The following is a 14770-nucleotide window of genomic DNA, read 5'->3' as shown; positions in this document are numbered from 1 at the left end:
TGTCCCCGACAAATCCTTCCCAATGTCATTAATGTATAGAATGAATAACAGAGTACCAAGGACCGATCCTTGTGGTACACCACTGGTTATTTATTTATTTATTTTTTTAATCTTTGTACTGGTTATGGGCAGTACTACCCTTACATAATGTCCAGACTCGATATAGGCCTAAGCCTTTACAAGTGTTTTACCCTATGCCTGTTCTAGTTATCATTGTAGTCATTCTCTGGTGGCAATGCCATGCCACCAGTGTGCCCTGTAGGGCCCTCAAGGAAAGAACTTTTATATCCTTCTGCATATGCCCAAGCTGTTTTAAGTCATAACTATCTGCACTCCACACCCCATGTAAAGAGATGGTGGAGCTGGTAAACCTCAGAGTTGCCCCACGCTCCTCCCGTATCTTACTAACTAGATCTTGGTTATCTTTATAATAGTTTACTTGATTATTATGGCTATAGGCTAGTGGGTGCCCCGTTCCCACCACCTGGACATCAACTATCCAAACATTACCATCTCTTTTAATCACTAAGTCTGGCTTACGCAAACCCACGGAGATCCTATAATGTGGTTCCACCGCAGTCTCCCAACTTTTGTTCTTAAAGTAGTTGTTCAAAATGGAAACCAAGGCATCATGCCTCTGCACATGGACCCTATGAGTGCGGAAGCAACACTGGGCTATATGAGACGATGTCTCACTGTAGTGACAACTCCAGCCCTACAGTTGGAGTTGTCACTACCCCATCGAGCTGTGCAGGCTCAAGTAGGCAGGGCATTGATCCTCGTCCTGATAAGGTCAATATACTTGAACCCAGGGAGGAGTCTGGTGCCATTAAATCTTGCAGATGCACACATCCCCCTTATATCACTTTTTGATATCTGTCAATCAGCCATCCTCTTATCCACGCTAATATTTTATAATCCAATCCCTATTCTCCAATTCATGCAACAGTCTTCCATGCTGTATTCTGTCAAAAGTCTTAGGAAAATCCAAAATCGATTGTATCAATTTCCTCTTGTCAAGTTCAATAGTAACATTATTATAGAATGTGCGCCAGTTGTTAAAACATGGCGTTCCTTTGGATAAACCCATGCCGTTCATTGCAAAGTAGAGATTCACTGTTAATCCATTTCTGAATGTGAGACCTAACTAATTTTTCCAAAATCTTCACCACTACTCCTGAGACACTGATTGGTCAATAGTTGGATATATCAGTCTTTGCACCACCCTTGTGCATGGGATTACTATACGTTCTTCCCACTCCTGTGGAATCTTACCTGTTCTGAGACTCAAATTATATAGCCTGGTTAAAGGAATAGCCAGTTCAGCTGAACACACTTTTAGTACTCGTGCTAATATCCCATCAGTTCCTATTGCTGAATTCTTATTCAGTTTCTGCAATAGCTCTAATATCTCCCCCTCATTCACCTGCGTTTTTTCATCCAGTGAAGAGGTAGCAGTGAACTTGATGTTGCACACACACATCAGGCTGATAGCTTTTAGCAAAATGAGCACTCATTTGTTGAACAATAACTTCTGCATCAGTCACCCGCATACCATCTGCATTCGGTAGAGTTATTCTTTCACATTCTTTATACACAAGATAATCCTTCCACATCATTCTTTTCTTAAGAATCTCTTGCTTAATAAGATTACACATCCATTTGACTCTTACCCCATTTATTCTTCAAACTCTTGGGACACATTCTGATATTGCATCATTTAAGTATATTTTAAATGCTTCCTATTCACTGTCAATATTCTTCCTATCAAGCAACTGATACTATTCCGCTGAACTCAGTATACTCCTCAGTTGTTCATAATTTCTTGCTTTGTAGTTCAGCATGTAACCTTTTCTGAATGGAACATTCATAAACTTAGTCACTTCCCAAATGAGTACCTCATGATCACCGTTTTGCCTCCGTCACCAATCGGAGGCAAAATAGTTTTTAACTGACACTATAATCAAATCTAAACACTCTTGGACCGCAAGTTCCTTCTGTCACATGCTGCATGAGCAAGTTGTCCCGCAACAGCTCAGTATATTCATTTTCATTCTTCTCATGAGATTCTACTGTTACCCAATCAATATTTCAATAATTAAATTCTCCCATTATGATTACTCTTTTCATGGCCATCCTTTATATTTGGTGATGCATTTCTTCATCACTAGCAAATGATCCACCAGGTCTGTATCAACACGCCACTCCACTATGTAATTGATGTTGTTAAATTCCACATCAATTACACCAGATGGCTTCAAACTCACTGCCACATGAAATATTGTTAGTAGGAGTAATCATAGGTCTCAACCAGTGGCAGCTGGTGACAATAGAAACAGATTGGGCCAGGGGGCCAAAAACAACTTAATTTTTTATATTTATATAGTGGGTTCTATTATTGATTTATAGTTATTATTTCTATTACATTATTGTAATAGAAATAATAAAAATTAGTCAGAATTAACTGATGCATTGAGCTATTAATTTTTTAAAATTGTTAGGACATAACATATACGGACTCAACGTATTAATAACACGAAAACTCGAAAGATTTGCAGTTGCAAGCATAGCTCAACGGACTAGAGCAGGGGTCACCAACTTTTACTGACTTGCGGGCCACATTCAACTTTTATTTTTAATAATTGGGCCACAAGCGTTTAATTAAGAGAAAATAGTGAGTGGAAAAAAAAAACTTTTTAAGTTATCAATTTTATTATATCAATCTTAAAAAACACAGAAATATTTAAAGTTTGAGATTACAAGATAAACTACGATATTCTCGTAATGCCATCTGATATATTCTTTTATAACAGCAACAGTTTTATGACAAATAAGACAAAGAGGATTATCCTCATTTGCAATAAAGAAGTGCTTGCTGTTAAATTCATCATTAAACCTTCTTCCTTCATCTGCAATTTCATGTTTCCTTAAACCTATTTTTGAAATTATTTTTAAGAAATATATATCCTCTGAAAATAATAGTTCATGTTATTGAATTATATAAAAATATGAACCAGGGAATGCGACCAAAAACATGCGCCAAAATCTTGGTTTTCGTCGGATGAAGTTGCCTGGTTATCCCCACACGACGACTCACACATTGACTCGTGAAAATTTGCACAGCGATATCACGAAGTATAGGTATAAAATTATTTTTAATTTATTATTCATATTATAAAATGTAAAAAAAAAAAAGAAAGAAAGAAAATCAGCTAGGTATAAAATTATTTTTAATTTATTATTCATATTATAAAATGTAAAAAAAAAAAAAAAAAAAAGAAAGAAAATCAGCTAACACCTTTATAAAATGTATTATTTACATAATTCAGCATACGTGCCATGTAAGTATGGTTAACCTTTTACGGGACGCCAAAAATGCATGTTTGGGCCGCCGTTTGCCGACCCCTGGACTAGAGCAAAAAAAAAAAAAAAAAAAAAGAAACTCAATGGACTAGAGCAACGAACCGGAAATCCAAAGATGCTGGTTCGACTCCAGCTGTGCCGCCCTGCAAAATGTTTTCATTTTTCAAGTGTTAAAACAAAAAAGTTATTATTTCTATTATTTATTTTATAAATCAATTAAAACTTCCAAGAAATAACAAGAAACGTTTTTCCAATAAACTATCGATTTTGTTCATAGTTAAAATGTATTGTTTATGAACATAATAAAAATTTAAACTTTAAAATAAATTATAACAAAAAACGACAACAATAATTAAACACACTAAAAACAATAAAACAGATCAACAACGAGAATAAATGATAAGACAACAAAAGAATTGTCTGCTATTTACGTATAAACGCAGTGACTGGGCCAGACTAAACTAGCCCCAAGATAAGCGTTGGTAAACAAAGCCAGCCCGGTAAACAAACACGATCGCTAGCGCACGTGTTTCACAATCAAAGAATCACGCACTATGTACGTACGTGAAAATACAGCGACTGGGCCAAACTAAACTGGCCTCAAGATAAGCATTGTGCACGGTAAACAAACACGATCGCTAATGCACTTGCCTCATACATGCCCTGTGTTCTACACGTATAAAATAGAGCCAGCCATGGCTGGCCCCAGAGACCGTACTAAGTCGCATTATACACTATTGCCACAAAATACTACAGTAATTTTTTTATTACACAATAAAATGTGTTGGAAATAGATCAAAAAATAATAATTACAAGAAACATTTTTTAAAACTACAATTATTGGGCTAGTTATACAAATATAGGTGGGGCCTGGCCCCTATAGACGAGCCGTCTCTGGTCTCAACTCTAACTAGATTCTAGTCATCCCATATCATTAGCAGCACACCCTCTCCTCTCCTATTCTCTCTATCCTTCCTAAAAATACTGTACCCTTTACACTCGATACCAGTTAGTATGTCTGATTCTGATAGCCAGGTCTCACTAATGCCTACTATCTGAGATTGAACATATTGAGTAAGGCAACAAACTCTACCCACTCTGTTTCTGATACGCCTAACATTCATGTACAATCTACCTGCATGTTCTTTTGTATACTCTTGTGTAGAGTCTACATGACACAGATGGACAACTTGCAGATCTCTATTCTTCTCTAGTGACTCATACATGTAGACATCTTTGCACACATTTGATGGGTCCAAACCAGACAAACACAAAGTCAAAATTGTTCTCTCCTCATCAACATTTCCATGCTAACTGTCACCAACCCAAAGTAGAATAGTTATGTTTTTAACTGAAAAAACCTCTGACATTATAATCAAATCTAACACTCTTTGATCTCGAACTCCTTCTGTTACATGCTGCTTGAGGAAGTTGCCTTGCAACAGCTCAATAAAAATTCAGTTTCGCATTTCTCATGAGATTTTACTACTATCCAATCAATATTTGGATAATTAAAGTCTCCCATTATAATTACTCTTTTTGTGCCCATCATCTCTATTTGGTGATGCATTCTTCATCACTAGCAACCAATCCACTTGGTTTGTAACAGCACCCCACTATGTATTTGATCTTGTTAGATTCCACCTTACACTAGATGGCTTCAAATTCATTAGTTCTACAATCATAGGTCTCAACACTAACTGTTCAAGTCATCCGATATCCTTAGTAGCATGTCCCCTCCTCTCTTATCCATCCTTCCTAAAAATACTGTATGCTTTATACTCAATACCAGTTAGTATGTCTCATTCTGATAGCCAGTCTCATTAATGCCTACAATCTGAGGTCCCAACATATTGACTATGGTGATGTATCCCTTTGGTACATCACCCAAGTTCTAAATTATTAATGGATCTTATATATGATGTGGTGTGAAGAGGGGAATGATAGGAAATAAAAAAGTAATGTCAAATCTGAACATGATATTTGAATTGTCTGGAATTAAATTTTGAAATAGTTTTACTAATCAAAAACCCTCTATTTCAAAAAATGCCAGGTTTTCCCTGCTACATGAAGAGACCACTGCAACTTGTCTGTCTGGCTACAATTAACAGTCATCAGCTCATCACAGACAAATCTGTTTGTTTTGAAACGAAGGCATTTACAGATAAGAACGTCTAAAAATATGAAATAAAAATTTTAAGACATTCAATCCAAATGCCATATCCCAGTTGCAAATTCAATCTTTTCAGGTTACTATTCAGCCTTTCTTATAATATGCTTAAACAAAACAAATGTCAATACATGGTGGTGGTCATGGTGGTCAGCATTCATCATATAGACAAAAACATTAGATCAACAAGTACCAACATTAGATCTAGTTATATAATAGCATACAGTGTCCACAACTTTACCAATACCAGTCTTCACAAAGCTAATATCTGATGTAAACAGATGAACTATATAAGCTCCTTCAAATTAAATAAGAATACTATAAGTGATTTCAGCTAAAATAAAAATAAAAATTACAATAAATAATATGTTTAATAAAAGCAATTTCCAATCATAAACTTACTTTTTTATCTTGTTTTAAATTAAGATGATGTTCATGGCTTATGTTCACAGACCGTTTTCTTACATTTCTATGCTTTAAATGATAATAATCCTCGAAAATCTGAAATGGCAAGAATAATAAATTATTTTGGACTGAGTAAAATAAAAGCATAGTTGTTATTTGCAATACATTTTATGCATTCTCAGACTTATTTTTTGTGAAAATTACATTTTCATATCTCAAATTAAATCCCCATATGACCCCACTCAAGAAAGATCACAGGACCTATAACACTTCAGTACCATGTAAATAATAAATTACATGATAACCACAGTAATTAACTTTAATGAAATGCAATGAAAGTATGGATATGTTGTACTGAAAATAACAGTACATCATTAGTGTGTAGAAACAAGCAATTAAAGGAACCGGATTACAAAGTACATACAGCAGTCAGTGGTTTACCAATTAAAAAAGTGGTAGTGGTAATGGATAAGGCTGACTATGAAAGAAAATACACTGCCTTTTACAGGATACCTCCACCTATCAAGAAATTAATTATAATCCTTCCAAAAATGCAAATCAAACAATTAAATAAGATGCTTGATAAAGTTGTTAGCTGGGATCAAAATACTGTGGACAAGTTGCACACTCAATTTGGAAGAACGTCTCGTTTATACGGCCTCCCAAAAATTCATAAAGAAGGTTATCCAGTAAGACCCATCGTGAACTGTATCGACTCTCCCACCTATAGAATTGCTAAATTTCTGTCACGTTTATTAACTGCCCACGCTGGAGAATTCAGATCACTCATCAAGAATTCCACACATTTTCTTGAAAAAATCAAGGATATGCAAATACAAGAGTCGGATTTGCTAGTTAGCTTTGACACTGTTAATTTAACCCTCCTGATATTGCAAAGAATTTTGAATTTGTTATACAATCAGGATATTTCAGTTGGAAAAACAAGATCTACAGACAAGTTGAAGATACCGCCATGGGTAGCCCTCTGTCTCCATCTTTGGCAAACTATTTTTTTGAACCATCTAGAAGATACCTTGTTCTCATCCATTCATCCCTAACCCTCTCAGTTGGGTTCATTTTCTGAAAATGAACTTTCCTATAACAGATCAATAGCCTTCACCCATGCATTCAAGTTCACCATGGAAAAAGAAAATGTGGGAATTTACCATTCATTGACATCTGCCTAACACGCACAGCCTCTGGTAATTTATTAACCAGTGTTTATCAAAAACATACCTTTACTGCCAGATACATTCATCAAAAGTCAGCTCATCACACCTCTCAAAAAATTGGTGTTATCAAGTCCTTAATTAATAGAGCACATAAGGTGTGCTCCTCTCCTTCAAGCTTACAACAAGAACTTCTCACTATCAAAAGGTTAATGGAATTTAATGGTTACAACCCTAATCAAATCCAACAAATAATGGACTCTGATGTTCCAACACCTCAGGATTCTTCAACAGACTGCAGGGTTCCAATCCCTTATACTTCTGGCATCTTGGAACTGATTGGTAGAATTTTGAAGAAATATCATGCCATTCCCACATATTTTCCAATCAACAAAATTTCTCATCTGTTGCCATCTACAAAAGACAAATTGGTACCTCTATCATTAGCTGGCATTTACCAGATACCGTGTGAATGTAATCTAACATACTTTGGACAAACAGGCTGTTCTGTAGAAAAAAGAATTAAAGAACATCAACATTATATCGAATAAATGAAACCTCAAAAGTCTGGTCTGGCACAACATAGTATTGACACTAAACACAACATCCAGTGGGATAAAGCTCATCTTCTCCATAGATGCAGGTTTAAACATGAATTTATCATGTTTAAACCTGCAAAGAAACTTGTGAAGCACTTTTACATCAGCCAGATCTGAATCAGAACGATTGTCTGACTCTCCCAAACGTTTGGGAGATTCTTTTATGTATCCATCAAAAACATTGTTTAATAATATTTTTAATATTATTTATTAATACTAATTTTTAGCATGCAGCAACAGTTTTTAATTGGCAAACCATCAACTCCTGTATGTACTTTGTAATCCAGTTCCTTTGATTGCTTGTTTCCACACAATAATAATGTACTGTTATTTTCAGTACGAAATACCTGTACTTTCATTTCATTAAAATTAATTACTGTGGTTATTGTGTAATTTATTATTTATAATCATGCCACAGGTAACTTTAAAGATTAGATTCATTACCATATGTGGGCAAGTGACTGAGGAAAAAATATAGCTTATTCATATGTTTCTTAAAGAGTGGGAGGTTATACTCAGCGGGGAAATAGTATGGGGGAGACTGCTCCAAAAAATAGAGGTGAGGGAACTGAGAAAGTTGATGAGAAGTTTGTTCAGAATGTTTGGAGCTAGACAGCTTAAGGGTTTTGACCAGTTTCTGCTCCAATTCTGATTCCACTTCCTTCTAAGCAATGGTAGCATGCTTAGAAGAAAGTGGAAGAATGGTAGCAGCCAATTCAGAGAGAAAAGGCATAGCACAGAAAGAAAGTACCTATGGAAAAGTAACTGAATGGAGACTGTGAGGGAAGCAGATTGTCTAGTTCTGAATATCATCAAGAATTCTTAGGGAAGTCTTGGGTGTTCCATATCTCAAATGTGGGAACAATACTCCAAGATCGAGTCCAGACAATTCATCACATGGAAAATTATTCACAGGAAAAATTCATCGCAAGAAAATTTGAAATCCTATTTCGTGTCATTCCCATATATGAGGGTGATCTGAAAAATTCTCGGCCTAACAATGACAAAACAAATTTATAATTTCAAAATTATTTTTATTTTTCAACATAATCTCCCTTCAGACTAATACATTTATTTCAGCAATGCTCCAGCACCATTATACTGTCCCTGTAGTGATTCTCAATAAGATCTGCAAAATACCTCTCTACAGCTGCAATCATCTCTTGATTCAAAGAGAAACGCTGACCAGTGAGGAGGAGTTTTAGTTTTGAGAAGAAATAGAAGTCAGTGGGAGCCAAATCTGGGGAATAGGGTGGATGTTCTAACAATTCATAGTGCAGATCCCTTAATTTTCCCAATGCCAAAACAACTTTGTGCAGGTGCATTGTTCTGATGAAAGATGATTTCTCTCCTCTGCAAACCGGGTCTTTTCTCATGAATTTTTTCATCTAGTCTGGTTAAAAGATTGGAATAATATTCTCTGGTTATTGTTTTATCGTTTTCAAGATAATTAATAAATAAAATGTCTTTAGCATCCCAAAACACCGATTCCATGACCTTTCCTTCTGATGGAATCGACTTTGTCTTCTTTGGCTGTAAACAACTTGCTTCTGTCCACTGTTTTAACTACTGTTTGTAATGGTGAATTCCAGTCTCATCCATAGTAATAAATCGACACACAAAATCAGTTTTCATCTTGTTAAAATGCTCCAAGCACTGTTCAGAGATTTTCATGCAAATGCGTTTTTGATCTGCTGTGAGCAAATGCAGCAACCATCTTGCACAAAGCTTTTTCATTTGCAATTCTTCATGCAAAATATATCCTGCACGTTCTTTTGAAATGCCTATAGTCTCAGTCATTTCATGCACTCTGATTCGCCAGTCCAATAGCAATTCTGCACTTGATCAATAATTTCTGGTGTTGTTATACTTCACTTTTCGGAAGTCCTTCACATGGATCATCTTCAAGGCTGGTATGGTCATGTTTAAACTCAGCAGCCCATTTGTTAATTATCGAAAACGAAGGAGAAGAGTGCCCATCAACTTTTATGAACTTCGAATGAATTTCTTTTGTGTTAAACCTTCTTTTACAAAGAATTTTATAACCGCATGATACTCGATTTTATCCATTTTAAGGGTTACCAACAACACTTTTGCTTCAGACAGCTGTATAAAACAAACTACTTGATAGAATGACTTGCAATTTCACATGGATGCTTATGACAGATGTTCCAACTTAGGGAAAAAAAAATCATGCCGATAGTGTTGCTATCTACGGTCAAGGCCAATAACTTTTCAGACCACCCTCGTATGAAAAAAAAAAAGAAATATTTTATGTATTATTTATTATTTTGATTATATTTAGGGTTCTGAAACTTTTTTCTGTATAAAGTTATTAATATTCTTTCTTACTTAGATACTACTGGCTCTGTAGATGGAATATTAATTTTTACAAAACGGATAGGGTAGTTAGGGAGAAAGGACACCATATTCAAGAATATTTAGGGATAATAGTTATTTCCAACTAATATTTATAGTTAACTATTTACAAATTCCTATTAACTATTCTATTAATAGTTAGAATAGTTATTAGGGAGAATAAAATATTTAAGAATATTTATTCTGCTAACCATTTCACTATTTTTCTGTTTTGTGCATTTAAACATTCATCCACCCAGGTGTGATATATTTTTTTATCTGAACAGATTCAGAAGATGATGTGTTTCAGTTATTGAATACACGTGTATTTTGAAAATCACTGCACTTTTTCTGCATAGTAAAGACATCTTTTACGCTGCTATTCTTTGAAGAGCTAGTTTAAGATCATAGGTGCAATCTTGAGTAATTATATTAAAGAAAATTATAATAAAATTACATAAATGCTATCATAATGATGTAAATCAGAGTATAAATTGCCATCTGCGGCTTCAATACTAGTCTTTACCTTTTCCTCCAATACTAGTATTTTATGACACCAAGAAATTTTAAATTTTATAGTGTTCTTCACTGAAAAAAAAAAAAAAAAAATATATATATATATATATATATATATATATATATATATATATATATATACATACAGGGTGTTCGGGATAAATTTGACATATTTATAATTAATTATATTTTTCCGTAAGTTACATGTATTAACACACACTTCTCTTCATTTAAAAGTTTGGACCCTTCTTCATTCATATACAAGATGTCAGAAAGGATGGATAGCTGGAACCCACCTGAATCATGGAAGAGAATAACTTGTATCATGATGATTCGTGCCCGCCATCAAAATAAGGATATTACGACTGCTGCCCAATGCTCCCTGAATACAGTAAAAACAATCAGGCATGAACTAGAGACTTGCAATGGTGACTACGAGGATGTAGCAAGAAGAAAGATCCCTAGCAGACGATCTGATTGCGTTCGTACAGCAAAATTCCTCGCAAATCTGCAGGAACAGGTGTTGAAGAACCCTGGCATTGGAATTCGGGCTTTGTTCGTGGAGTTGCTAACTGTAGTCAAGCCCTGGATAACAAGGGTAGCCAATGGTAGGCCGTATGTATGGCAGTAGGATTCGGCCCCTTGCCACACCTCTGGGAAAAGTCAAAAATGGTTGTCTGAAAATTTCTACGACTTCACCAGTCCAAATGTTTGGCCTCCAAACTCCCCAGACCTTAACCCCATGGATTATTTTGTATGGGGCGCAGTTGAAAAAGACACCAATCGCACTTCCAGTAATACAAAAGCCCAGTTAATGGATAAAATTAAAACAGTTTTTGCGGCCCTTCCCAGGGAGACTGTAGCATCAGCTTGTTCGAGGTTCCGAAGCAGAATTGAAGCTGTGATCGATGCTAATGGTGGTTATTTTGAGTAAATCTTGTTGATAGTATTGTAATTAACTCTGCCTGTAATGTTTTTTTGTCAATTCATTAAATTTAATAGATACAAAGAAGATTTTCTTTTTCCTTACGAAACTGTCAAATTTATCCCGAACACCCTGTATATATATATATAGATGTATGCTCCGAAAGTGAAATGCATAATTAATTGCTTCTCTTGCGAACCACTCAAAAATAAACTAACATCAGAAATATCACGTCTTTAAACAACCGACTAGATAGCTTACCCTCCCACACTAATGGGCGGTGGATTCAAAACTCGCAATAGGCATGGATGTTTGTAATTGTTATAAGGTGAGAGATGAGTTTCTTCATCTGAAAATACTAGCATTGGAGGAAAAAATAAAGAGACTAGCATTGCAGCTACAGGTGGCAATTTAGCTTATGCTGATTTACATCATTATGATAGCATTTACATAATTTTATTATCATTTTCTTTAATATAATTACTCAAAAGTGCACCTATGATCTTAAACTAGCTTTGTAAAAAATAACAGTATACAACATATCTTTCCTATGTAAAAAAAAGTGGAGTCATTTTCAAAATATATCACATGTATTCAATAACTGAAGCGCCTCATCTTCTAAATTACGTCAGATAAAATGTATGCATATGTGTGTGTGCGCTGTATATATGTATATATATATACAACACACACACACACACACACACGCGCGCGCGCATCACATCACATATGGATGAATGTCTAAGTGCGCAGAAAAATAGTGAACAGTTTGCAGAATAAATATTCTTAAATATGGTGCCCGTTCTCCTTAAATCACCTTATTCCAGTTTTGTAAATATTAATATTCCATCAGCAGAACCTGTAATATCTAAATTAGAAAGAATATTTACAACTTTTTAAAATGAAAGAGAAATTAAGAAACTCACTGATCAATAAAATATTACTTTCACTGTATAAGAATAAAAATTTTATGAATATTAAAATAAATAATACATAAATACATAAAAAAACTATATTTTATGAAATTTATCATGGACTGCATTTACTTTTCATATATCGATATCAATGCAATATCATTTCAATTTTCTGGTGCATAACATTTTCAGTGAATTTTTTCCACAATGAATTTTCCTCACAATGAATTGTCCGTGAACTCTTGAAGGTTGGTTGGATCTGAGACTTATAACGTGTTAGGAGTTCAGAGGAAGAGAAGTAATGTTTAGAAGAGAAAAGGACAAAGGTTTTTAGAGGCTGAGGAGGCTATGTATGTAATATGCTTGTGCCAGGATAAACTGGATGTGATGGTAGTAACCAAGAAGAGAAAGTTGATCTTGAAAGGAGACTGGAACATTATAAAGAAGTGTGGGTGGTCTGAGAAGTTCTCAGCCTCAACCATAAATGGCAACACTATCGGCAAGATTTTTTTTTTTTTCTAAGTCGGTACATCTGTTTTAAGCATCCATGTGAAATTGCAAGTCATTCTATCAAGTAATTTTTTTATACAGCTGTCAGAAGACAAAGTGTTGTCTGTATCCCTTGAAATGGATAAAATTGAGTATCATGCGGTTATAAAATTCTTTGTAAAAGAAGGTTTTGGGCACTCTTCTCCTTCGTTTTCGACAATTAAGAAATGGGCTACCGAGTTTGAGTTTAAATGTGGCCATACTAGTCTTGAAGACGATCCACATGAAGGATGTCCAAAAAGTGTAACAACACCAGAAATCATTGATCAGTGCATGATATAGTATTGGATAACCGGCGAATCAGAGTGCATGAAATTGCTGAGACTATAGGCATTTTAAAAGAACACGTAGGATATATTTTGCATGAAGATTTGCAAATGAAAAAGCTTTCACAAGATGGGTGCCACGCTGATCAAATACGCACTTACTCTCTGAACAGCACTTGGAGTGTTTTAACAAGAACAAAACCAATTTTGTGTGTCGAATTATTACTATGGATGAGACTTGGATTCACCATTACACACCAGAATCCAAACAGCAGCAGTCAAAACAGTGGACAGAAGCCAGTCGTTCGGCACCAAAGAAGACAAGGTCATGGCATCGGTGTTTTGGAATGCTAAAGGCATTTTGTTTATTAATTATCTTGAAAAGGGTAAAACAATAACCAAGGAATATTATTCCAACCTTTTAATCAGACTAGACGGGAAAAATCCTGAGAAAAGACCCGGTTTGCAGAAGAAAAAATCATCTTTCATCAGGACAATGCACCTGTCCACAAAGGTGTTTTGGCACTGGGAAAATTAATGGATTTGCACTATGAATTGTTGGAACATCCACCCTATTCCCCAGATTTAGCTCCCTCTGACTTCTATCTCTTCTCAAAACTAAAAATCTTACTCGCTGGTCAGCGTTTTTCTTCAAATCATGAGGTGATTACAGTTATAGAGGGGTATTTGCAGATCTTACTGAGAACCACTATAGGGATGGGATAAAGGCACTGGAGCATTGCTGGAATAAATCTATTAGTCTTAAGGGAGATTATGTTGAAAAATAAAAATAATATTTTGAAATTATAAATTCGTTTTTTCATTGTTAGGCCAAGAATTTTTCAGACCACCCATGTAAGAAGGTAGATGAGATGGGAGTTTCTTGTGGGTAAAGGCAGCTTGAGTTTTTTTTTTTTTTTTTTTTCCCCCCCCACACTGAAGTTTACTAAGTTCTTTCACCCTATTTGAGGATGTTGAAGAGATTAGTGCTTAAATCATTGGTTATGAGAGATCTTGAGACATCTAATATTAGAGTACTACAGGAGTTCTTGAATGAGGAAGAGGAATGAAGAGTACTGTCATCAGCAAAGCTACGAATAGAATTTGAAGTCAGAGATGGAAAGGGGAAGAGTATGGACGAGAGCACAGAACCCTGATACCCCACTACTGATGGAGAAATCTGATGAGAGGAAGCCATTCACTATGACACATACAATGAATGACCACTTAGTAAGCAGGCAATCCAATCACAGAATGCAGAGGGACAACCATAAGGTGGCAGCTGGTTCATGAGACCTCAGTGTCAGACATGATCAAATGCCTTTGAAATATCAAGAACCATAACGTGGGTTTCTCCAACTAATTCCACTGCCTGCATCCAATGGCAGATGAGATTAGCTAGGGTCAGCTGTAGAACGAGAATGGCAGAATCCACACTGGTGATTGCTAATTAACTGATGAACCTCTAAGTAATGAAGAAGCTGGTTGTTGATAACCTTCTCCATGATCTGAAAGTACTAAGGTTTTATTCATATG

The 14770-nt window shown here is 35.3% G+C and overlaps 1 protein-coding gene across 2 annotated transcripts in view; it reads right to left on the bottom strand.

Annotated features, from left to right (window-relative positions):
• The window catches only part of LOC150099690 (furin-like protease 1, isoforms 1/1-X/2), a 280807-nt gene that overhangs the window by 187274 nt on the left and 78763 nt on the right, over positions 1–14770 (bottom strand). For both annotated transcript variants that reach the window (XM_090403953.1, XM_090403954.1), the window contains exon 2: positions 5936–6034. In XM_090403953.1, the coding sequence (XP_090260079.1) occupies positions 5936–6034 (99 nt within the window). The remainder of the gene's footprint in view (positions 1–5935; positions 6035–14770) is intronic.

Source organism: Typopeltis vanoorti, chromosome 14, assembly GCF_054136105.1.
Source record: "Typopeltis vanoorti isolate ZY-2024b chromosome 14, IOZ_Tvanoo_1.0, whole genome shotgun sequence".
NCBI classification, from domain to species: Eukaryota; Metazoa; Arthropoda; class Arachnida; order Uropygi; family Thelyphonidae; genus Typopeltis; species Typopeltis vanoorti.
Note: the sequence above shows the minus strand (reverse complement) of the source record. Positions and strands in the feature narration are given on the sequence as shown.